Source organism: Siphateles boraxobius, unplaced genomic scaffold (genome assembly GCF_051911475.1).
Source record: "Siphateles boraxobius isolate OS27281-9 unplaced genomic scaffold, OSU_SipBor_1 32, whole genome shotgun sequence".
In the NCBI taxonomy this organism is placed as follows: Eukaryota; Metazoa; Chordata; class Actinopteri; order Cypriniformes; family Leuciscidae; genus Siphateles; species Siphateles boraxobius.
The window spans coordinates 1,299,726-1,325,466 of NW_027508942.1; the positions used below are offsets into that span (position 1 = coordinate 1,299,726).

The following is a 25,741-nucleotide window of genomic DNA, read 5'->3' on the forward strand; positions in this document are numbered from 1 at the left end:
ATTTCCAAAAAAAGTGGAGTGTTCCTTTAATGTTCCTTAAATAGTCTTTAAGTTAATTGCCATGGTCTAAAGCAGACACTACTAGGCTGTTTCTGTTTGCTACTAGAAAACTCTTCTCAGTGTTGTCCAACAGGGTTTATTTTCATTTTTTCCATTTTTTGTATTTATGTTAATATTGACATTGCTCTTTGAAATAAAGGTTTTTGATTTTGAAGTTTGTATTGCTTATTTTGCATAATATTCACAATAATGCATATCTTAAGAAACTAACTAAATGTATTAATTTATTCAATATTGATTGCAATGAACTTCATTATTCTCAGACCTATAGACATTGTATTATCTATTGTGCCTGTCTACAGTATACTGTGAGAAGTTAAAGTAACAACCTAAACAATATTATTGTAATTTCCAAATAATCACAGAAATATGCTGCATTTATTTTTTTACTGTATTAGACTGTGAAATCATTTAACAGTGTGACTACAGAAATATACTGTAATTCTGGTTTACAGACTACTACTGTAAAATTACTGTATATTGCTGGCGTCTTTGCTGCCAGCTCTTTACTGTAAATTATAGAAATACAGAAATATACAGTTTTTCTGGTTTACAGACTACTACCGTAAAGTCATTTTACGTATGAATACCGTAAAAATAACGGTATACTGCTGGCGTCTCTGCTGCCAGCTCTTTACTGTTATTTTACAGGAACATTTTTTACAGTGTGTATTCTCACAAGCCTTAAAGTGAACATTCGAGCCAGTGTTTACAAAATCAGCATTAGTGTAGCTGTTTGGATAACCCATTTCCTTAAGCACTGAGCACAGGCTGAATGGAGGACTAGAGTGCCACTTTAAAAGTATGATGAATAATTTAGGAATTCAAAATAATTACAGTCAACTATTTTATTACATAATTTTCTGTTATTAAAAAAAGTTTAATAGAAAAAAAAGTTACATAGTGTACCTTTAAAGTCCCCATAAAATCAAAATAAATTTTTTTTGGCTTTTAGTATGAATGTTAGCCTTACTTTTATCTATAAGCGTACAGTCTCTCAGTTCCATTTTCTGTCCAATCAAATGCTCTCTAGAATCTAAAGCGTCTCGCCCCATACATTATAAATAAATAGACACTGAAGCTGCAGCAAAAATCGGTCACTTGTTCACACATTTACTATTTTCCACATGGTGAATGGCACATAGTGCACTATATAAGGGATAGGGAACGATTCAGACAGTGTAAATATGCTTTCTATTGGGGCGAATGAAGTCTGGTTTCACATTAGTGTCACGCGAACTGCCACAGCACTCACACGGTCTGCTCCGGTCCAGAGACACGATAGTACAGAGCGGATCATATGCGTGGGTCAACACAAAACGTATCGGACCCATTTGAATTCTGCAGAATGCTATATTTTAAAGTGATGGAGATTAGGAGGAAACTGCGGCTTTACAGAGTTCAACGGCTCTGGCCGAGCTGTATTGTAAACAAAATGCTATTGGCTATTTTTTAAAAAGGGAGGGGCTGTTTGATATGTCCCACCCTCTCTCTGTTTCAATGGAAATTCAGTGAACACATTGAATAATGCTATGTTTTTCAAGGCAGTGGGACTATAAACAAGAGGAAAGAACATTGCCTGGGAAAACAAACTAGTCAAATGTTGAGGATGTCTATAATCAGTTAAGGGCACCATATCAAATTAGCTTTTCCTTTTGGCAGGGTTATTTCAGTCATTAAAACAATATTTTTGTTTTGCTTTCATGAAATTACCACTGGAAATTTTCAATCTTGCACGAATACAGTTTCACCAGGAAAAAAACAACTTTAACCACAAGAGAAAATCCAAAGGACAACCTAATAAAATACAGACATCACTGAGTGCAGCGCAGTCCTTGACTAAAGGAAGATTGGCAAAGCAAGAAAGAACAAGATGGACGGCTTTACCTGACACCACAGGAAACATTGCTGTTAGTTTGGACACCTCGGCAATCCCCTAGTGATTCTCACATCGTTGATCTTTATTTTTTTACCCCTTCTGTAGCTGTTCCTCTGAAACTGTTGGCTCAAATCCAAGCTAAATATTCAATAAAGTATATTTAATGAAGTTAGTGCTTCCAACTGCACACAACACAAAATACTTAACGCTGATTAATAAGCACACTGCACAAATAACGTGGTTGTCAAATCAGAAGAGAAACACCAGTGGCAAGAGAGCTTTTCATAGTCGGTGTTAGTCTTTTATCTCTTATGTTCTGTGAGAGGATTTCCTTCCGAACCATTGAAATAGTCAAAATGCAAAAAGGAAGTAATGTTTAATATGACATATGAACAGAATATCCTTTTTATAACTGGACTTCATTGTAAATTGTAGATGCAATTATATTAAGGCTGTTAAATCACTAGTCCTCTTTGTGGTACATGTGTCCTGACCTTCGAAGGCGTTTGATTCTGGCAAGGTACATGTTTTAACGAAACCAAGGCCAGATGCTGGTGTCATATTCACTAGCAAAAAGAACATACCGTAGGCTAAAGGGCAGAGCATCAAGATACAGACTGAGAAAAGCCACACTGACATCCAAATAAATACTATACAAAAAAACAGGGGTCTCCCACTGTTTTCAGGCCCTAAAGAGATAGAGCTGGGACCCTTTTCAGTACTGTATGAAATGAATATTACATTTTACTCCTGGTGTATAACATCATAAAGTACCATATTGTTGAATTTACATATTTTGGGATGACACACACTTATGCCAAAGCCAGTAAAGTAACCAAACTATTGATATACAAAGTCATATATTATATCATGTGAAATTATTATAATTAATATCATATTAATTGATCAAAAGTGACTATAAAGACATTTATAATGACACAAAAAATTATATTTCAATGTAATTTAAACGCTGTGCTTATGAATCAAAGCATCCTAAAAAAATGTCTCTTCAAAATGATTGAGCACAACTGCTTTCAACATTGATAATAAGAAAAGTTTCTTGAGCACAAACATATTAGAATCAGAAGGATCATGTGACACTGAAGACTGGAGTATGCTGAAAAAAATCAGCTTTGATGAAGGATCAATGATACATTTAATTTTAAAATATATTAAAATAGAAAAGTTAGTTTAAATTGTAATAATACAATAGGAAATCTTACTGACCCTAAACTTTTGAACAGTAGTGTATTTGTGGAATTATTAAATTAATATGTATTATTATATTAATTAAATCATATATATATATAGCCTATATTTATTATAATTAAATTAAATTAAAAAAAATAAATTTTTATAAATACATTATGTAAGTTAAACTACTTTACTAACACACAAACACAGTATATATATATATATATATATATACATATAAGTCAATAAATTAGTTTAAACAAAAATAATGGATCCCCTGCAGCACAATGATAAGTGCCTTCTAAAAAACTTGGACAAAAATTGTACTCAAAAACACACTTAAATGTTATGATTGAGAAATGCTTAATAGGGGCTTATGAATTGAAGAATGCTTCTAAAAAATAGTGGATTCAATCCAGGCAGCTCAATAAAGGTGTAAACATAAGAGATGCAAGTTCAGGCCAAAGCTTCTCCTCAAAACATACAGCGAGTAAGAAAGGGCACAGAATCAGCATGAACAGCCCTGTGGGTTCCTTGAATTGCTGCAATTTTTGGCTGACACACTGAGAAATCAAAGCTTGGCATGGTTTTGTTGGACTGCAATGAACAAGTAGAAGCCGCTCTCGTTCCTATACAGGTTTCAGAATCCCTCAATGAACACTGTCTGTGTTTATCATGCCAATAAAGCTTTCTTTGAATCATAAATCCTGAGCATGGTGGTGAAAGGAGTGAACATAAAACAAATCTATCTAAAGGCATGCATATTTCTCTGGTTATCTTATAGCCTATACATTTGTAACACAACTTTGTTATTCAGGTCAAGGTGGGTCTACATGAATTGTGCCACAGATATGTGCCTTTGCTTTAGTCCTGTTACCCGAGAGCACAAAGCAATTGACAGTATATTAGAGTATTACTGCAATTCCTACAACACAGGGATTCTTATTTAATTCTGGTTGCTTCAATTACACTGATAATTAGCACCATGAGACTTCCCATTAAAGATTACACCCTGTTAGCCTAAAGGACAAGGAAAACAAGGGGGATGTTAAAATATTTGATATAAACTATGAGTTTTAATTACGCAACCCTGGAGAATCCGCTCAAAACCACTAGATTGTGACACAAGCATTTGGACAGCTGATGACGTAGGGCTCCATCTGGAAGCTGTTTTATTTCCTATTCCACACATGTAAGACATCAGTTCAACTTTATTACTCACCCTCAGAACCTCCGCTAGCACCCTATTTGTATGTTCGGTGAGGAGCGGCTCGGTTACATAAGCAGCATGAGGACAGGATTCCAGAAATTCCTGCTGGAGGAACAACTGTATGATCCCATGAGGGGTACAGAGAAAGAGGGAGTTAGCAAATGACGACAGAACTGACTCAACACATGCACACAGCTGATCCATCTGCGGTTCTGGACATATAGACTACCCATTACTCAACCTCCAGGCTGTCATTGCCTTAAAACAGAGAAGTATCAGAGGCCTGGACTGTCTCACTGCGCTCATGGGAAACACGGGATAGGAAATGATCTAAACCGCCATCGGCAAGACAAAAAGCATCAGGCAGAGATGATCATCTCAGAGCATCTCTCAGGACATTATCTCATCAACTCACTGAGAGTGAGACACTTAATGCATTTGACCTGGAACTGCATGATTATTAGTTAGAATTATCTGCATGTTTCTTCTCATAGAAAGAAAAAATGAAGCAAGCAAGCTTTAAGGAGCATAACAAACTTTGATGCAGAAGCTAAATAAAAGACACAGGGAATGTTCTACTGCCATCTAGTGGCAAGACACGTTTATAAACAAATGGAGCATAAAAAACTGAGCTAAAAACATTTGCACAGTGCACACTGTACAATTCTCCTTCATATTTCTCTCTCTCTCTCTCTCTCTCTCTCTCTCTCTCTCTCTCTCTCTCTCTCTCTCTCTCTCTCTCTCTCTCTCTCTCACACACACACACACACACGCGAGCGCGTCGCATTTAGATCATTGTAAAGTCAATTAGAGCAGTGTAAAGTATTGCACCAGAGTAAAATACGTTTTACTTCGGCTTTTAACTGTTGTAAGTCCTCAGAATTGTCAATGAAACAATGGTTAGATTAATCACATAAATTATTAAGAAAGCGTTTAAGGGTCTTTCCAGGCAATGTCTATTTTAAAATATAATAAAAGAGTGTAGAACTATTTTATCTTGCAGTACTAAGTCTGTCCTATAGAGGGGAGTGATCGCCAATCATTCGACTGAGTTTGTTTAACTCATCACAAATCAACGCAGAATACAGTAAACTTGAAGACTATCTTGATGTTCTTACATGTAGGTCCTTTAATCCCTCGGTGACAGCCGATGAAAACTGACTTCCTGATCCGTCCGTGCTCGTTAATGGCTCGTCACTTTTGCTACCTTCACGTGCCTTCAAGTGAATGAGGCCTGTTTACTAGTGGCGGCAAACTATGGTACTTAAACCTATGGTCTGACGTTGGAAGTGGCGTGTCCATACTTAAGATGGCGGAAAGCAACCTGCTGATGATGGTAATTATTAATAATTTTAATTTAATTGTTTCATAATAATCCATACTTTGCTATTTGCTTTTTGGATATAAATTATTTAGATGCCATGCCTTGGTAAATAATGTTGCTAGCTATGCCTACTCAACATTAAAAAATAATTTCATTGTTCAGTTGTTTTGGTTTGCTGGCTGTTTTGAGTTTAAAGTCACCATGAAATCAAAATGGACAATTCTTGTTTTCTTATGGAATATTGCAGTATATCTTATAAATGATTTATCTGTACACATCACAGTTTTTTTATTCACATGCCCTTGTTATCGAGACGAAAATTCTAAAAATGTGCATAGAAAACTCAATTGAGACGGATTATTGTTTATCCAAAAAGATGACATGCCCATAAACTACAATGGGCCCATAAACACATTTACAGGATAAATCCCTCGATGTAGGCTACAATAGAAATCTCACATGACTTTGCCTCAATAGTGATTGGATAACTTGACAAACCAGCTAATCAGTTTAATAGCACATTTCAAATGTTGTTTTAGTTCTTCTATAATGCCTGAGCCAAAGTCTGTCATAAAGATTATTTGGTTTAATTCCCTCCCTGAAGCGTCTTACATGATTGTGTTCTTAAACATCAGCATCCAAATGCAAGATACCTTGACAGCGTTTATTGTGTTTCGTCTGCTCTCTCTGCAAGTCATTTATGATATAGGATAAAAGAGCCACAGTTTCTTCCCCGATTTCAGCAACTTCCATTTTTATAACAGATATGTTGTGCCAATTTCCCAGGAAGTGATGATTATGTTCTCTTGAACACATGGGATGGAAACACTGCTTTTTTCGCAAATGTTTTATGTGATATTCCAAATTTGCACACAAGTTATATTCGTGAGTGGATAGCAAGTCTGTTGTGAAGTTAAAGTAAGCATGAAATGAAAGTTGCAATAGTCTTTTCTTCCCTATTATGACGTATTTGTGGCACGTGAAACGGCTTCTCGAACAAGAAAAAGGTAAGGCGGGACTTGATTTTTTTTTCATCAGGGAATTGATTGGATCTTTGGATCATTGTGGTTGAGTGACAGGTTGTCTCGCCCTCTTGCCAGTAAAAACGTCATTTGAGAAGACAAGAGATGTCGTTGCAAGAGGAAGGGGAAGTTATTTTGATCAAAGATTATGAGGGCACTTTTGTGCAAATATTGATGTGCACAAATAATACATTGCAATATTCCATAAAAAAAATAGTCTATAAGAATTGTCAATTGTGTGACTTGGCTTCCCACATGCACTTAAAGGCAGCAATAAAGCTTGAGTGAGACTCAAGTTACCAAGTTAGGTTGACCCACAACCTTTCAACATGGTGGAGAAGAGAACCAGATGTGATTGGTAGAACATTTTTTAAGTTAGCTGTTTTGCCCATGCAAAACTCTCTGCCAAAAGGCTACGGTGTTGTGTGTAGTGATCAGGGCATTGTTATGTGACAGCTAACGTGTTCTCAGTGGTTGTACACGTTGCTACACAGTTGCATTGGGAGTTTCTGGGTTGCTAGAGTGTTCTGGGTGGTTCCTTAGAGCCCACGTTCACATATCAGAATCACCTGCACCGCAGCGCACACATAACACAATGAGATCTCGTGTAGTAGTCCATAATTTATTAGGTTATGTTATGTGAGATTGTATGGGAGATAACAGCCCTGCCTTGCTTGTCTAAAACAGGTAGTGCTCTGCACAGTGCACACTGTACAATTCTCCTTCATTGTCTATCTCCCAACATCTATTATTATTGGTAGTCGCATGCAGTATAGCCAGAGTGTATATGGAAGGTCATTGTTTGCAATTACAGATTGCATTTTCGATACCCAGTATCAAATTGTTTATCGTGACATGTCTGCTGGCAGGAGGAGAAGAACTATATGGTTGACAAGTTTTTCCAGCTAGCTTGGATAAATGTTACCTTACTATCCAATGGCTTGGTGATGAAACTGCATATATTTGAATATAAATTCTTGATTATTATATTTTTTTATTTATAGAAATGTTAGCCCACTTAAAGGGAAATCTGTTATCATTTGCTGACCCTCATGTCGTTTCAAACCTGAATAACTTCCTTCTGTGGAACATTAAATAAGATAATATGAGAAGGAGAAATATGTGTTATTTTGTCAATGGTAACTGAAAAATGTGTGTTTCGCAAAACACAAGAAAGTCATACAGGTTTGGAACGTCATGACAATATGTTGACTGTTTTAGTCAGAGGTTTATATGTTTACACGACAACGATTATATGGATCTGTGTGAAAACAACTAAAAATGCTGTATTATGCATGTCAGTAGTTAGCGAAACACACGCCTAGACTGAATGTGCATGACGTCAGCGTTTGCACAAATTCACATTTTTGTAGTTTAAACGGAGATAATAACAATATCGCTTTCAAAAACTTGCACTTTAAAACCAGATTTCAAAACGTTGTTTTTTCAGGCCCCAAAACACTACTAATATTGCGTCTCTGGAAAATAGTGATCTATAGTAGCCTATTTATTTAGTCAAATATCAAAGGTTTTTGTATCTTATTTGTTAATGTGGGATTTGAGTATGTTAGATATATGTGGAGTAATTCACAAATGTTTAATTTCCATTAATAACACATTTGCTGATGCATTATCATCCTGCACATAATAAACTTAATATAAATATGTTACAATTTAAAAAATAAATGCACAGATTTCCCCCATCTTACCCTAAATTAATCATTTAGACTTACAGACAGAGAATGTGGTCTGAATCTTTGACTTTGGTCTTAGAATTAGAACCCTCCTCCTTGCAACTTACCACAGATTTATCTTTCAAGTGTATGATGAAATCTTGTGATAGATGTGTAGTCGAGATGGACTTTATAGCTCAATGCATTTAAACCAGATAAATGGTTCATTTCTGCCTTCGTCAGTATGTAGGCTGGTTAAGATTTTCTGGTGGTATTAATTTTATGCCATTAAATCCATATTCAAAAAAAAAAAAAAGGAAAAAGACAGTTTCTCTCTTTCTCTCTCTCGCTCGCTCTCTCGCTCAGCGCTAGCCTTTGCTCTGCTTCTTTTTTCTCTGTCTCCCCCTCCCTCTCGCTGTCCCTCTTTCTTCTCTTTCTTTCTCTGGCTGCTTTTCATTCCTGTTTCTCTTTTCATTGTTTTTTTTTCTCTCGCTTTTCTTTAGCTCTTTGGGACCTCTATTTCTTCTCTTCCTCTATTCAGGTTTTCTTTATTCTCTTTTCTGAATAGTTGTGGTACTTAAAGGGAAAGGGGAAAGGGAAGGAGCTGGGGAGGGAGGTTAGTTTCAGTCAGATCTCAAGCATAACACTTCCTCCTACTGCAGTCAGTCTCAACCAGACTATGCCAGGGACTTTCTCTTAGTGCGTTTTGTATAGTGACTTACATAAAGCACTCGGTTTAGCCCTAATGAAACACCCTCAGGTGCCTTTCTGTGCATGCAAACTTGTCTCATTTTAAATAATCCTACGTAAAGTACAGGGGTATATTGTGTCTCACTGGTTTTCTTTGTTCTCGAGGTTTTGATATATTGCTGTCACTGCTGCAGTTTTGTATGAGGACCGTTATCTCCTCATAGGAGGTGTCTAGGCCTCAAAGGGACATCTTCATCACAGCACTGAGCTGACAGGCCACATAGCATGTTTTCACTAGGAACATATAGGCAAAGGATATGAAGGAACCCAAGAGGGGACAAAGCATAAGAAATCTAACTCTCTGTTATTAAAGTCAACATAAAATAAAAAATAGGGCTGGATAAATTTGATTTGAGACAAAAAAATGATTTTGTGTATTTTGCTTATGCAAGAAATTCACTGTTAGTTAATGCTGAAAATTCTACAAGTAACCTTCTAACAAGAGGAACCAAATTATGCAGTTCAATGGCTGTTTATTTAACAAATATAATAAGCAACACAACCAAAAACTCAGTGGATACCAATTTAAGCAATATTCAAAAAGCATATCTTTTGTAAAACAATTATTATTACCTTGTGTAAAATTTTAAACTCATAAATGCCCATGAAAGAGTTGATTCATTAAATAGACTAGCTCATAACAGTATTTTGTTCGTGAATCTGATGCTGACTGTGATGTATGTTTTTTGATTTAGTAAAATGATCTGTTTTAAAAGAGTTTTTTTTTGTTTTGTTTTAATGATTCATTACAAGGACCGGCCCATAAGAGTCATTTGTTCATGAATCTGACAAAGCTTTGCTTACTGTAGACACTGGTACATAGCAGAAGATCGATTTTGGGATTTTAAGAATCAAGATCGTTCAAAATATCAAGGTTTATACATTTCTATTTCTCATCTATGTACATAATTTCAATTTAAAATCTGATCCTGAATCAGAAGACAACCCTACAAGTACCATGGATACTTCAGTATGCGACTGCTTTTTTTATCAATCATCTTTATTTATATTTTTTCCTTATGTATTTGTGAGTTAGTTATTATATTATATTAGTGTTTAAATGATGATGCTACAGAAACTCGTTACACAGTACATTTGCCAACTGTGAAACATTTATGCGTATTACATATGTTTAAGAAGTCTTGGTTGTGGCAAATGAATTTTAAATACTTGGATTTACCACAGCTATGGTTGACGAAGGATAACTTACGGTGTTTCTTGTTCCATCGTTTGTTACACTGTTGTCCTTATATTCATCGTTCATCATTTTCAATAAAGTGAGTGCATATCAAATGATCTGTAACAGACAAAGCAATAGACATGGTAAAACATTCCAAAATTACTGTCAGATCTCAGATCCAATATAGTCAGCACTGCATCATCTTTTATTTTCAGCCTCTCTGAAAAGCCTATGTCGCTCTGACTTGTTGAAAACCGAATCCTCAGTAAAATGACACGAACAAATGAACAGTGTCGCAATATTGAACTTTGTTAAAAATAAAGTTTATCCACGTTTTCCTAATGTTGGGATCACAAGGAATGCAATGCAAAGACTTGGCAATGATGTAGAAGTGGGCGCTGATCTTCTGCTGAGGCTGTCTATGATGTCATACTGAGACAAAATCTGAAACGAGTTATTTCGGCAAGTTTTGAGTTCTGAAACTTTTATACAACCTTTTATATGTCTGATTTCTCAATTCCTGACACCCCCTTCTTAATCTGTAAGCAACTTGCTCTTCTCCTGAAATGACATTTCCACTGACATCACTAAGGCCCTTTTTACACCTGGTATTAAGATGTGTTTTGGTAAATCGGATCACAAGTAGACGAGGGAGACGCAGACCCGTTTACACCTGGTCTTTTACTCCGTCTTTCAACCACTTCTTTTCCGGTTTCTTTGAGGGTAGTGTCTATGACTATGGGCGGGTAAATGTATGGGCTTTTTCAGATCTTTCAATCTAATGGACGAAATAAACTCTCACAATTTACATATGAATGCGATCGGAGATGACAGTCTTTCTTTTTTCTCTGATAGCCACGAGACTGTGACAAACGCTGTGAGTGCGTGTTAGAAATCAGGAATGATGAGAGAACATTGTGCTTGGGACATTTTTCGTCTTCAATCCAAACTTATGTCTTCAGCTGACAAAGTTTAAATCCCGTCTGGCTAGCGCACTTAATGTTTATGCATTAGGTCAGTAGACGGAGGCGTCTTTTGTGGCTGTTCGAACGCATTCGACCCCATGAGTGTTTACACTACGAAAGCAATCCGGTCAAATGACTCCTTCTGGAAGTGGTCGAAAGTGGACAAGCTCAAATCATTTTAGACCACGTTTACACCTGTATTTAGCATCGTCCACTTGTGATCCGATCGACCAATATGCATCTTAATATCAGGTGTCGGCTGAAGACATAAGTTTGATTTGAAGACCACAAACCAATATCCAAATAGCTACTTAAGTATGTAATTCTTGTATCCAATCCAATCAATTCTCAATGTCCCATCCTATATCTTTCTCATTAATTATCCCATTTCACTCAGAAATGCATCACATTATGAAAGCGAAATGGGTTGCAAACAGTTGACTTTGACTTTAAACACATCACATAGACATCTACACCATGCTGAAGTAACCGTAGCGAGATGAAGACACGCGATAACCAGTTTGATTCATCCTGCAATTCTTTTCACGCCAGACCTTCGGAAAGCTTGAAGAACAGAGAAGCAGCCCAGGGATGCGCATTAAAGAACTGACCACTCTGTCTAGCACACATGTAAATGAGAGATTGTGCCATTGGAAAGGAAACCGGGAATTGGACGAATGGAAGTGATTAAAAATGCAGAATTGATAGGGCAACAGATGAAACTTTTTCTCTCTCTCTCTTTCTCTCTCACTCTTCATAAGTAAGAAACAGGAAAAAAAACAGCATGATGGAATGGCAGGCTTGAAGGGGAGAGAAAGGTGAAAGACAGATGAAAGTGAAAAGAGATAAAAGCCGGAGTGAGGAGGGTGTGGGATAAAGCAGGAGGAAGGGAGGCAGAGATGAAAGCAAAATGAGAAAGATAAGAACAGAGTGAGAGAGACAGAGGGAAACGGAGGGAGAGATAGATAGTGTACAGCGCAGAGAGAGGGGTAACCATGGAAACAAGAAGAAGGTACAAAAGAAGAGAGAGACAAAGGGGTTTTGATTTAAAAGAATGAAACTTGGGAGAAAGAAAAAGTAATTCAGGTCGAAATTTGTTACCGTGAGGTGAGGGAGAAATACAAAAGAGCGCGAGCGAGAGGAAGGACGGACACTTTTTCCATGCTATTTATGAGAACAAGCAAACGAGACTTCGGCTACGGTCAGGCGTCAGACCCGCGTGTGTTTACAGGCCTCTTCGTTTGAGCGCAGGCCGAATGAAATTGGATGTGAAATTAGGCGGCCAGACTCGTGCCGTCAGTCCATTTAACTGCCATTAGCAGGATTATGAGATGAAACGGCGCGGGAGGCAGGAGGCAACTGTTCCCAGTCGAGGCTTTGACCTCCTAACCTCAGACCGCAGGGAAACGCACACATGCAGAGGAGTGGCTCCTGAATGCTTCTAGGCCTGACACAATGAACTTGTGCCTTCACAGCTGAGGTTTGCAGGGTGTGGACTCCCGCCTCATTCACATGCATACAATATAGCCTATGTTCATTCAAATTAGTCTATCTTCATGGAGCCCAAGCCAGACATTGCTGCTGCTTTTTTATTATTATTCTGTGTTTTTTTTAGTCTCTTGTGTGTCTCTTTTTCTTTCTGTCTCCCTTCCCCCTTCTCTCCTGTCTTTCTCTCACCGTCTCTCTCCCTTTCCTCTTTCTGTTTCTCTCTCTCTCTCGCGCTCACTCTCCCTCCCCCTTCTCTCTCTCTCTCCTCTTTCTCCTTCTCTCGCTCTTCTTCTCTCTCTCTCCCCCACTCTCCTCTTTCTTTTCTCTCTCTGTTCCTTTTATATCCTGTGCTGAATGCTCTCCTCCCTCAACTGTCTTTCTCTTTTCTATTCACTCTATTTCCTCTCGGCAGAAACATTTTCTTGCCCAATATTCTGTCCAACATTTTATCTGTAACCGCCGTGGTGAATGAGGGGGGTAATCTTTTATTCAGGATTTGGAGAGCCTCTCTTCTTTGCATCTTCTGTGTTTGTGCTTGTGTGTGCATATCTGAGTGCGATTTTCTCGGACGAGCCACAATGGAAATACACAAACATTGAAATCAAGAGAGCAGGATCATCAGGGCCGAGACGCAACTTTCCGTGAATGAAATTAAGACTCAGTGTTTGGATAAACGACCTCATAACACGTTCACACAAGTGGACAAATGATTTAGAAGTTAATTTAGAAAGGAACTAACTGCTGGCAGTTATGTCTGGTTTGGGGTCAAAGGTTATGTCCATTGAGTTTCTGTGGTTAATGAGTGGCAGTGCTGGTGTGTGTTCTGGGCTCAGATGGGGGGAGCTGAAGGCTGGCTTGTATGTGCTTTAACACCCCACAAGATCTCCACTGAACGCAATCTCACGGCAGCACAGAGTAATGATCCCGTTGCTTGGATGACAGGTGATGATCTGGCTTCGTGCTAATTCATGTTTGTTCGGTTCTGCCCATATTTGAACCGTTTGAACAGATCATTTATCACGGAGACATGTTTCGATTAACATGACAGCATTGTAGAGGAGTGGGGTAAGATGGGCCACCTCGTTAAATATGAGCAACTGCATGGTTTTTGTCTTCAAGTATTTAGAAAGCAAAAATTTTGAAAGTAAATCGTCTGTTTATGTTTTATAGGCGTTTATATATAAGTGAATTATCTACATGGCAGGTAAAATTATGTAAAACCAGATCTCAAAATTTGGGGGTTTGTAAGTTTCTTTTTTTAGACTTCATTTATGCTCACCAAGGCTGCATTTATTTGATAAAAAAAAATGCAGTAAAACAGTTATATTGAAAAATATTATTTCAATTTAAAATAATGTTCATATATATATACATATATTGTCTTCCTGCCTCGGGACTACAGGTGAAAATTAGCATTTATGCTATAACCTGGCTCATTTACAGTCTGTACAGAAATGTTAAATTGTTCATTAATGTGCACTGTCCCGAATAAAAAATAAAAAAATAGTATATCAAATAAATTCCTAATATAATTCATTTCTGTGATGCAAAGCTGAATTTTCAGCTTTCAGTCTTCAGTGTCACTGCGATTTCAGGTTCATTCTAATATATATGCTAATTTTGGTGCTCAATAAACATTTCTTATTATTATTCATGTTGAAAACAGCTGTACTGCTTTTTTGTTTAATCATCATATATAAAAAAATCTGGATTTGATTAATAGAAATTTCAAAAGAACAGCCTATATTTGACATTGAAATAATTTGTAACATTATAAATGTCTTCACTGTCACTTCTGATCAATTTAATGCATCCTTGCTGGAAAAATAATAATTTCTTTACAGAAAAAAAACTTTTGAATTGTAGTGTATATGGGTAGTTGACACATAATGTATCAATGAGCCTTTTTTTAACCAACATCAGTATTTGTTCAAATGTAAATGATTGTGTAAATGATTCACCTTTATTTATTTATTTATTTTACATTTCTAAACACATTTTTGCCTTCACTAGTTCTTTTTAGAAGGTCCTGTGGTGTGATAACAGAATTTTCAAATATATTTCATCATCTCTCATTTAAAAATGATATATTAAAAGCTGCAAGCATAATAATTAGCAACATGCATTTTAAAATGTAGTTTAGCTCGTCACATCACATGACACATCACTTTTCTAAAGGCACTTCATGTCAATTACACACATCTTATGTTTGTGAATTTCTATTATAAAACCATGTAATCGTTTAGTCATGAAATATTACTGTAAATGCAGTGTTTTCCCAAAATGGTACCTGTGGGGTAAAACGTGACAGTTTAGGATATACTGTCTCCAAATGCTGGAATAACTATTATAAATATTATTACTCTTTCAAATACTTTTATACGAAATGTTGAAAATTATTACTACATTGAAATATTCAGAATATTAAACTTTTTCCTGCCTCTCTTTAAAAAATGTGAATAATGTGCATCAAAATAAGACTTTTTTTCTTGTTTATGTTCACATTTTTATTTGAAATGTAAATTGTTCACATGTCCCTGGGTTGGTCCCTGATGATTCAACTTACCGCTTGAAATGATACAGCTACCATTTTTTTGAAGTAAAATATCTTAGGTCACATTTTTTTGCATTTCAATTGAGATCACATCCTGAAAAAATATATTTAATGTATTAATATTTGATGTATTTGAGGACAACTTCCATAAAAATGGCACAGTTTACCCCACACTCTACTTTTGAATTCATCTCTCCCACAAAAAATAAATAAAATTAAGAATTAGATAACTTCTTATTGCTGTGCTGTGCAACACCCCTTCATCTTCATTACGTCATAATGAGAATGGTTCGAGTTTCCCCGCCGCATCTCTGCTCAGGTCAAGCTTTTGGGAATCAGGAACAACCACATTCATATACATCCCAGTTAGATCTCAGCCACTAACCCAACCGGTTCATACTTCCCTCAGTATCATACATTCACACTGCCACAGAAAACAATGCAGACAAAAGTTCCCTATTGCTTCTCTTCAGGCAGAAGAAAAACACACAAACCACAAGTACAAGTGTCATGCGATATGCTCACACACACACGTGTCTGTAAAACCTGTATGGATTCCCAAACCACACACCCCTCTAAAACACAGCTACACAAACCTGTGGAGAAGCAAACGCAGACACACACATGCAGAAGAAACTAGTAGGCGTTTGTTATTCATCATGTATTCTTCCCTGCGTGTGCGCGTGTGTGTGTGTGTGCGCGTGTGTGTATGTGAGGACTGGTTCACACAAGTTTGATACTTCTGGGCAAATGAGGTTAGGACAAGTTTCAAGCTATTTCTTTCTTCCTCTTTTTTTCTTTTAAGGGAGGAGAAAACCTATAGGCCTGGATGAGTATTCCAGCTAGCGTATATCTTTCTTTCCCCCCTAACTTTTGTTGTCTTCCCCCTCTTCGTTTTCCCCACAGGCAGACAGCTCTGTGTTGTTTAACGTTACTGGCCGTTTCTTCTTCCATGTGGATTCTTTGTCTATTGCGTCTTATCTCTTTGTTTCTTCCCTTGCACTCTTTCTATTTTCTCTCCTCACCCGCTCTCTCAACTTCCTGCTATCTCTCCCCCTCACTCACACCCTCCCTCAATCTCTCTTTATCTCTGTCTGTTTCCCTTCGCTCTCTCTATCTCTCTCTCTCTCTGCCTGTCCTTTCTCTTTTCCCTCCCTCCCTCCTTTCCTCTCACGATCTCTCACACGCACACACATCTTTCTCTCACTCAGACGCACATATAGTGACTCTCCTACAATGCTTGATTTTCTCTCTCCTTCATGGATTGCCCTTTCCTGCTCACTGATGAAAAATGTCCTCCACTCTTCTCACTCACTGACGGTATACAGCACAGTCCTTCACTCAGGTGTGTTCCTAATAGAGGCTCTTTTGTGGGACGGCCAGCCTATATCCTGACGTTAATAAGCTCACAGGAAGTGTTAGAGTAATCCCATACCTTTTCCGTAATGAGGATGAGCGGGAACACCTCAGCAACGGAGCGGGCAGGTAGCCTGACAGAGGAAACCAGAACTTCAATAGTTAATATCTTTCCTTTCTGCTTTTCCTCTCTTTTCCCCTGCTCCCCCCTCCCCCCCCCCCCTCTTTTTCTCTTGCTGATGAACTCCTCTTTTTTATTTTCACACTCCACCATCCCCCCTTTCTCCCCCCCCCCCCTCACTATCTCTTTCACAGGCTGCTGAAACTCTCTCTTTCACTGCATTCTCTTTTTCTATCTCTCTTTCAGTCCCCCCCCCCCCTCCTCGAGCGTTCTCCCTCCCTCTTCTCTCTTTCTTTCTGTCTTTCTCTCTATTCTTTGACTTCATCTTTTCTTATGCTTTGCTCTCCCTCCCCCAGTTCCTCTCTTCCTTCTTTTTTGCTGCATTCTCTTCTTCTCTCGCCCTCCCCCACCTCTTTTCTCTCTCTCTGTCGCTCTCTCTCTCTCTCTTTCTATTTCTCTCCCATTCACCCCCCTTCCCTTCCCTTCCCTTTTCTCTCTATACCTCTCTGTCTCAGTCCCCCTCCCTCTTCCTCTTATTCTCTCTCTCCCCCATGTCTGTCTCACTCCCTCCCTCTCTTTCCAAACTGCTTTTCTTTATCCTTTTCTTTCTTTTGTCACTCATTTTTTGTGCGCACTGGCTCTCAGACATTGCACAGGCGTCTTGCGGCTTAATTATTTGAGATGCGCAAATAAACAGACCTGTAGAACTCCTCCCGGAAAACATTTCAGCATATCTCACTCACTGTCTGTCTGACACCGACAGACACACCTCCAGTGTGTGTGTGTTTGTGTGTGTGTGCGCGCGTGCACATGCCGGCTTGAAACATGTTTGCGATCATCTCTAAAGTGAAGAGAGGACGTAAATGTGCGGAGAAGTGAGCTTTTGTTAGTAAGAGAGAAATATGTTTGTTCAAGGGTCACGCCGTATGGAGTGTGTGCGTGAGAAAGAGAGATAGTGAATGCGCGAGAGAGTGAAAGAGAAAGAAAGAAAGAAAGGAGAAAGAGATGGGGGTGTGTGAGGAAGGGAGGGCAGAGAGACGGAAAGAAAGAAAGAGAATGGAAGGAATAGGTTTGTGTGTGTATGCGTGCGAGAGGCAGGCACAGTCAGTTCTGATAACAGCAACAGTGGGAGGAGGATGAGTTTGGCTCCGCCCCTCTCTCGCTCTCGCAGTTATAAATAGGAGCTGGTGTTTTTTGCCCCTCTCACTTCTCTTGAAGGATGAGGTCCCTGAAACATCTCAAACATCACACCAGGAGTAATGTGGTGAGTGCTCAACCCAAACATACATGCTACCCGAAGCGACTTGTGTTGATATATTGACTTTAGCTGTTGGTTAATTGCTGTGTTAAAGTTTGAAACTGAACTGTGGAAATGAAGTAACTTTTTTCTCTCACAGAATACTGCAAGAGTGTCATTTATACTTTAACCTTTCTCTTTTTTACAGTTCTAGCCTCTATTGTCTCTCTACCTTGAATGCAGTATATTTCTTTTGTTTTCTATCTCTCACACTCACAAACACACACAGGTTTATTCTATTATACTAGCTAGCGGTTTTTTAATTATTTTTTAATCTATTTTTATATTCACTTCAGCTCTCCTCATACAGTCACGGCTGCTATCTTGCCCGACTGGCTCTTTCATTTGTCTTTCTGTCTTAACACTTCTTTTTCCTTTTCCCTCCCTCCTTCTTTCTCTTTTCTCTCTCTTTCTGTCTCCTTCTTAGTTTCAGTCTTTCACTCCCCACACCCCTCCCTCACTCTTTATCTCTCTGTTGTACTCTCTCACTCACTCAGCTTCTCTTAGTCTCTCATCCCCCACTGCCCCCCCTCTCCCTCTTCTTTTCCTCTCACTCTTTCTTTATCTCTCTTTATCTTTCTTTCCTCACCCCCCTCCCTCACTCATTCTATCTCTCATCCCCCAGTTCCCCTCCTTCCTCTCTCTTCCTTCTTTCACTTGCTTCCTCAATCACCCTTTTTCACTCACTCACTCTTTTTTCTGTCTGTTTCTCCCTCCCTCTGTCTGACTGCTTTAAAAGCAGTAATTATAAATGACATGGTTATCAGGGCATCCAGGTTCCCCTTCTCATTTCTCTCTCTCTCTCTCTCTCTCTCTCTCTCTCTCTCTCTCTCTCTCTCTCTCTCTCTCTCTCTCTCACTCTCTCTCTCTCACTCTGCCCCCCCACCCACTTCTCGTTTTCTTTTCTCTGCCTCTGCTTGTCTTTCTCTCTTCCTCTGTTTTACAGCTTTCAGTCTCTCCCTCCCTCTTTCCCTTGTTTTTGCTCAGGCTGAAATCCGTATTTCATGGTTTTCAATTCAGCACAAATCAAGGTACCAGCTCGTTAGAGGTGATAATGTACGTTAATGACTTTCTGAGCGCACACACAATTACTTGTGTGAACATCATGACAGTTATTTGAGGATTCTGGTAATCTAGAACAGAGGTGTGGTAAATTGACCTGAGCTAAGAGTTCAACCGAGTTGTCCTTAATTAATCCATATGTAAGTAACATAATCATCAGCCACAAAGGAACGAACTGAATCATTTTGGCTTCAGCCAATCTCTGAAGTCCGTGAATATATGGACTCACTTATGTTGCTGGTACTGCTAAAACTTCACTGTCCAGCCTTTTCATAGTCAGCCGTGGCAGCGCTTGACCTCGCAGGAAATGCTGTGGATAGTCCACGGATGTAGACTTCCCGCTCGGACCCAGTCACTCTTTGTGCTTCGTGTCCTTTTAAAGACTGTGAAGGAAGGAAGCTTGGCGCTTGAACAGATCTGTCTTATCTCTTCTATCTAAAGAAATCTCTTGTGGACACGGAGGCAAGGCGTTGTCAGAATATGTCTCTTGCTTACTGCTGTGATTATTATAAAATGTGTATTTTATATATAGTATAATTATCTTTCTTTATGAGAATGTTCACTATTTGACAAAAAAAGGTAGATGAAAGGTTCTAGAAAAACAGTTCTGCCATGTTTCCAGAAAATGCCTGATCTGACTGAGCTGTCATTTAGCTCTAAAGCAAATCTTATCCAAACAGCTTTTATTTGTTGCCCTGCATCAGTCAAATTCGTTGTTCTGACACTCATGTTGATGTGACGCTGTTGCACTGACTTTGTTGCTATTGTAGTGACACTGTTGCCATGACAGCATTAGCCAGACTTTGTTGCTACGAGTGTACTGTATTGACGTTTGCAATAACAGATTTATACACTGATTCTGATTTCATGAAGTATTGCTAATACCTGTTGTTCTTTCTATTGACAGGAAGAACAGGAGGTTCCTCTGGTCCGCTGCTATTCTAAAGTGATGGAGCATGCGGTGGATGTCAGCACACAGACTGACCCGGTGGTGGTTCTGTCCCTGGCCCAGGCTGCTGTGCTGGGCCTCATATCTCAGAACGAAATCTTCGGAGCCACAATTGCCCCAAACGGTTTCTACACGGGAGAGGGACGTGAAGGCCCTGCTCCCCCTGCAGAATCAATGGAGTATGAATATGCAGATCAGCTAATTGGAGCCAATGGAGACTATCTGTCCGAGCCTCACGGGGAGAACAGGAGGCCAGAAGGGCTCTACGGGGCAGAGCGCAGGCGACCGGGGCCCCGCGGGAGGACCAAGAGGCCCTTGAGTGAAGGAGAACCGGAGCAGTCCACGGAGAGGTGTCTGGACACATTGAATCAGGTGAAAGGAGAGAAGCCTGAGTTCTCTAGTCCCTGTTATCTCTCGAAGCCCCAGCAAACTGACAATGAGCCAGAAGTGTTGGACCTAGCACCTCAAAGAGTGCCAATGAAAGAAGAGCAGTGTAACAAAGGCTACCCAGATTCCTCGAGGGAGCCAGCCATCCAACAGGTAGACTCTGAGACTCAGTGTCAAGGCCCTGTGGGGCGTGGAAAGGCATTGGTGGAGTCCCTCAAGGAAGGGCAGGGAAAGGAGGAGGAACAACAAGAAGAAGAGGAGGAGGAAGTAGAGGAGAAAGCACTGAACCTGAAAACTACAGAGGAGGATGTGAGCCCAGCAATGAGGCGCTACTATGAGTCCAGCGTGACAGCATACGAGGCTGCTGAGATGGGCCTCCCGGGAGATTACGAGGAGGGTGGCCAGGCCATTGGGTGGACGGAGGGCGAGAACTCCTTGGGTAGACGGATGCAAATCGACCGTCTAGATATCAACGTTCAAATCGACGAATCGTACTGTGTGGATGTGGGCGAAGGCCTGAAACGCTGGAAGTGTCGCATGTGTGAAAAGTCCTACACTTCAAAGTACAACCTGGTTACACACATCCTCGGTCACAATGGCATCAAGCCACATGAATGTCTTCACTGTGGAAAGCTCTTCAAGCAGCCCAGCCACCTTCAGACACATCTGTTGACGCACCAGGGCACGCGGCCGCACAAGTGCACCGTCTGCAAGAAGGCCTTTACTCAGACCAGTCACCTTAAACGGCACATGTTGCAGCATAGCGACGTCAAGCCATACAGCTGCCGCTTCTGCGGCCGAGGCTTTGCCTACCCCAGTGAGCTGCGTACTCATGAGAATAAACACGAGAGCGGCCACTGTCACGTCTGCACGCAGTGCGGCATGGAGTTCCCCACTCACGCACACCTCAAGCGCCACCAAGTCAGCCACCAGGGCCCGACCACCTTTCAGTGCACCGAATGCCACAAGTCCTTCGCCTACCGTAGCCAGCTCCAGAACCATCTGATGAAGCACCAGAACGTGCGGCCTTATGTCTGCTCGGAGTGTGGCATGGAGTTCGTGCAGATCCACCACCTGAAACAGCACATGCTTACACACAAGGTACTGACACAGCCGGCCCTCAAACACAAGGTACTTACACCTCATTAGTTTTTGTAATCTTCCCACAACCGTCCTATTAGAAATGACTCCCCAGTGACTTTCAGATCCCACCTACATTGCCTACATCTACATGTTCCCATAAATCCATAGGTTATTGTGTCATCTTCAGCTGTGTCTCGGGTATTGCCAGAAGAAGTTTCAGTGTAAATGGAGCTGTCTCTGTCAGTCCCTTCCAGCCATCCAATACTGCCATTAACTCGTCCCGTTTCTCTGTCGCTTTGCACTAGTATGGAGCTGTTTTGTTTTGAGTGTGCTTTGTTCAGTGAAGTGTGTCTCACATGCTGATACTTCCTCTTTTCAGTTCTCACTCTCCATGAGTATGATTCATCTCGCAATGACTGCAGTGTCAGTAAACAGAATGTGTCACAGGTCAGCAGGGTTATAAACAAACAACATATCAGCAGTTAGTCCTTTTTTTCAGCTATAGTTGTCTAGTTTGGAATCCATTTTTAGATATATTGCCATTAGAGATAATGACTGAATGAAAACACTGGGTGATTTCAGTTAGTTGGGTACACTAGGCCAAAAGAAAATGGACACCTGAATACTGCACCTGTATGTGCTTTATAATTGCCAATAATAGGGAGTTTCCACTAGATGTTGCAACACGAATAAAGGAAATTGATACCATTCAGGCATGAGCATAGTGAGATCAGGTGCTGATGTTGGGTGATGTGGCCCGGTCAGAGTTCAGATCTGAGTTTTGTGGCTAGTCAAGTTCTTCAGCATCACAAGAAACCACAATTATTGCACACAAACGTCGGGACCTTGGGGCCTTCCCTAAACTATTACTACAAAGGTGAATGCACATAGTTCTCTAGAATTGTCTTAACTGAAATTGAGGGACCAAACACACTGATTATAAGGGGTAGCGCATGCACTGGCCATGTAGTGTAGATTCAGTGTAGTTCTTCGTGCACATTCTGAAATGGAAAGGATGTTTGCATATACAGTATGTTAGGACAGCAGTATTCCCTGGATACACTGGAAGTGTTCACTGAATAGTCAAATTGTTAAGGCGAGAGAATGTTTAACCCTCTTCATTTGTTAATGTTTTAGCATAGTGGAGCATCAGAGCTCACACTGCAGCGTATTCACATCTATTTACCCTGCACCATTGCGATAACAACAGTTAATAAAGTATGTATGCGTGAGTATCTTGCTCTGTATTATGAATTCTAGTGAGCAAGCAAGACAGGCACCCTGCTGATGAATTCAGCTGTGCTTATGACAACTAACCCCTTTTTTTTAACATTCAGCTGATGCCAGTGATAAATCATTTTTTCTCCTGCTCTCAAAAATGAATTTAAAAAAATGTACCGCAAATTACAAAAGCTACTTTTTAAAGTGATGGTCGCAATGGAATCATATCTAAGTATATTGCCGTTGTCTTTCTCTCTCAGGGTATGAAGGAATACAAATGCGACGTGTGTTCTCGTGAGTTCACACTTTCTGCCAACCTGAAACGACACATGCTGATTCACACCAGTGTGCGCCCTTTCCAGTGCCACATCTGCTTCAAGACCTTTGTTCAGAAGCAGACGCTTAAAACGCACATGATTGTCCACTTGCCTGTGAAACCTTTTAAGTGCAAGGTGGGTACGAAGAACTCTTCCATGCACCGTATAACCCTGCTGGAGACTATATTTTTCTACTTGATATGGCTGTGAATCAAACATAGACATCTAATAGTTACTTTTTTTTTGTAGGTGTGCGGGAAGTCCTTCAACAGAATGTATAACCTGCTGGGTCACATGCACCTTCATGCAGGTAGCAAACCCTTCAAGTGTCTTTACTGCAGCAGCAAGTTCAATTTGAAGGGCAACTTAAGTCGACACATGAAGGTGAAACATGGAATCCTGGACACCTCAAATGAAGGGCAAGGTAACATGCAAATTATACCTCAGATTATACTTACTTATGACTTGCAGTTCTCAATGTTATAGAAGATTAGAAATGACAGGATAGAAATAGCCTTGAGGTTTATAGATCTGCTTCTCCTTTCTGTGGGTTTATAGAGTGGAATTTGAAAAAAGTAAATGCCAATGCTAGTAAAAGTTTGCTATCTAGTGTAAATAAAAGTGCCACGGCTTGTGATGTATATTAGACTGATTCAGAGGTTTTTGTCTGTGATTTAATTTCATGAAATTATAAAGTATTGGTTAACCCCCTGAATTCACATATTGTGTATATGTTGTGACAAAAAGAAGTGTTGAAGCTTATATTTGTGTATTTTCTTCCTCAGATGCCCTGCCTGATGCCGAGGGTCAGGAAGATTACGAGGAGAGTTTTGATTACAGTGAGAGGGAAAATCTAGCCAGCAACAACGCACAGGATTTGGCAAAACTCGCCAAAATTAGCTACTACAACTACACCAAGGTTGCTGCTCGCTACAACACGACTTAAGCAGCAGACTGAGACACTAAAGTGTGGTGTAAGGGGGTGAAAAAGACTGCAATGGTCATTTCAGTAGCACTCTGGGCTCTGATAGGAGCCAGTGAGGAACTAGCCACCGTGAAGTGGATGTGCACTGGAGCCCATTTTGGGTCTGTGAAACTAAAGTGATAGCCGATTGAAGCTTCATTTTAACAATGTCATTTTACATTAGGGACTATCCTGAAGAATAAAGGACTGTATGTGTGTAGGTGCTGTTCTTTTTGAAACAAATGTTCCACTTTTTCCCCATTACAGAATGCAGTTCTTAAGAAGTGTATAATTTCTGAGCTACGTTCAATGGGGCAGTGAAACGATATAAGAAAGCACTTAATCTATACAGACAATCCACAGCTCCTTTAAACCGATAAATTAAGACTGCTGTTTAGACCATTGATCTTGTTGGTGGTTTTACTGTCCAGCAAGTTAGATACCACTTAATAGGACTTAACCAAAGCTGATAAAGTGCAAATAGGTCTCATTACATGTTAACTTCCCCAGGATTTAGTTAAGCTTACTGTGACTTTTTGTTAAGATTCTTCTCCAGTTTTTTTTTATCAATGGGCATATGTGTGTAGCTCATAGTGGATTGATAGTTACTGGAAAGGTTTTTCAGTGCCTATTTTTTTTTTTTTTTGGCATTTAATCACTGTATGGCCTTCTGGATATTTTTCTTTGTTTTAACATTATTGCAAATAGTATTTATTGTTCAATGTTTCTTGGCATTCACAAGTGTAAATACATTGCCAATGTTCCAGATGGGCAGATTTTATTTAAAATTTAAAATATAGAAGCTAAGTCATGGGTTTAGTTAAATTTGAGCATAATTGCATTATTTACCCAAGTGCATTGTTTGGTCCATCATCTCTCAATTACAAGAATCTTCTGTCTAAAGTATATATATATTTTTCCATCTTTAGTTTGATGAATGTAATACTAAGATTTGTCCCTTTAAAGCGTTCAATATTTCAGAGCCATGCGTCAGAAAGAAAAACTTAAATATTTTATCTTCATAAATATCTGAACTGTCTTTTTAGTTTGCAATCTGTTCTTTACTACTGTGTTCTTGTACTATGTACCAGCTAACTACGTGGGCTAAATTCATTTTATTTTTTAAAAGGTGATCTAGCATAACTTTTTTTGGTGTGGACTATACTGCCTTATTCCAAACTTCATCCAATTTTGCATCCATTTTAATGACATAAAACCTTGTAACATGTACTGCATCTTTCACAAAGTCACCAATACTGGTTGAATTTTGAAGAGGATGCCCTAAAAACACTGGACAAAAATATGAACTGCCCTTGTGTGTGCAAGAGAGTGTCTCATCCATCATGCCGGCACAGCGCTCCAGAGTGATGAACGACAGTCTGCCGACATGTGACAGGGCTCAAGACCCAGCAGAAAATGATTGGGGAAATTCACCATGTATTCTCCATCTAGCTAAGAAACTCAAAATGTTAATGTGAAAGATTTGATGCATTTTTATTGTTTTAAATTGTCGTGTCCTTGCATTTTGGCTTGTTAGCTCCAAGCTAGGAAGGAGATTTATGTATAAGCTTTCAATTATTTTGTTGCACACTGATGTGAAATATGATGTTGATACATGTCTGTTAAACGTTGTGCTCTGGACATTACTGTAAATTAATACATTTATTTACCTTTAAATGTGTGGA

At 39.4% G+C, this 25,741-nt stretch overlaps 1 protein-coding gene across 4 annotated transcripts; it reads left to right on the plus strand.

The window, feature by feature from the left end:
* The first annotated feature begins 4,271 nt into the window (after positions 1-4,271).
* znf710a (zinc finger protein 710a) lies at positions 4,272-25,733 on the plus strand. Of its 4 annotated transcripts, none has more exons than XM_077194435.1 (5): positions 4,272-5,679; positions 20,043-21,572; positions 23,036-23,227; positions 23,342-23,516; positions 23,878-25,733. In XM_077194435.1, exons 1-5 carry the CDS (start codon positions 5,653-5,655, stop codon positions 24,036-24,038), a joined length of 2,085 nt encoding a protein of 694 aa, XP_077050550.1. In that variant the 5' UTR covers positions 4,272-5,652; the 3' UTR covers positions 24,039-25,733. The 4 variants fall into 4 exon arrangements, with proteins under 4 accessions (XP_077050550.1, XP_077050548.1, XP_077050547.1 ...); XM_077194433.1 differs by having other exon boundaries at positions 5,624-5,679; positions 20,043-21,602; XM_077194432.1 differs by lacking the exon at positions 4,272-5,679 and adding an exon at positions 17,550-18,040 and having other exon boundaries at positions 20,043-21,602.
* Positions 25,734-25,741: the final 8 nt, after the last annotated feature.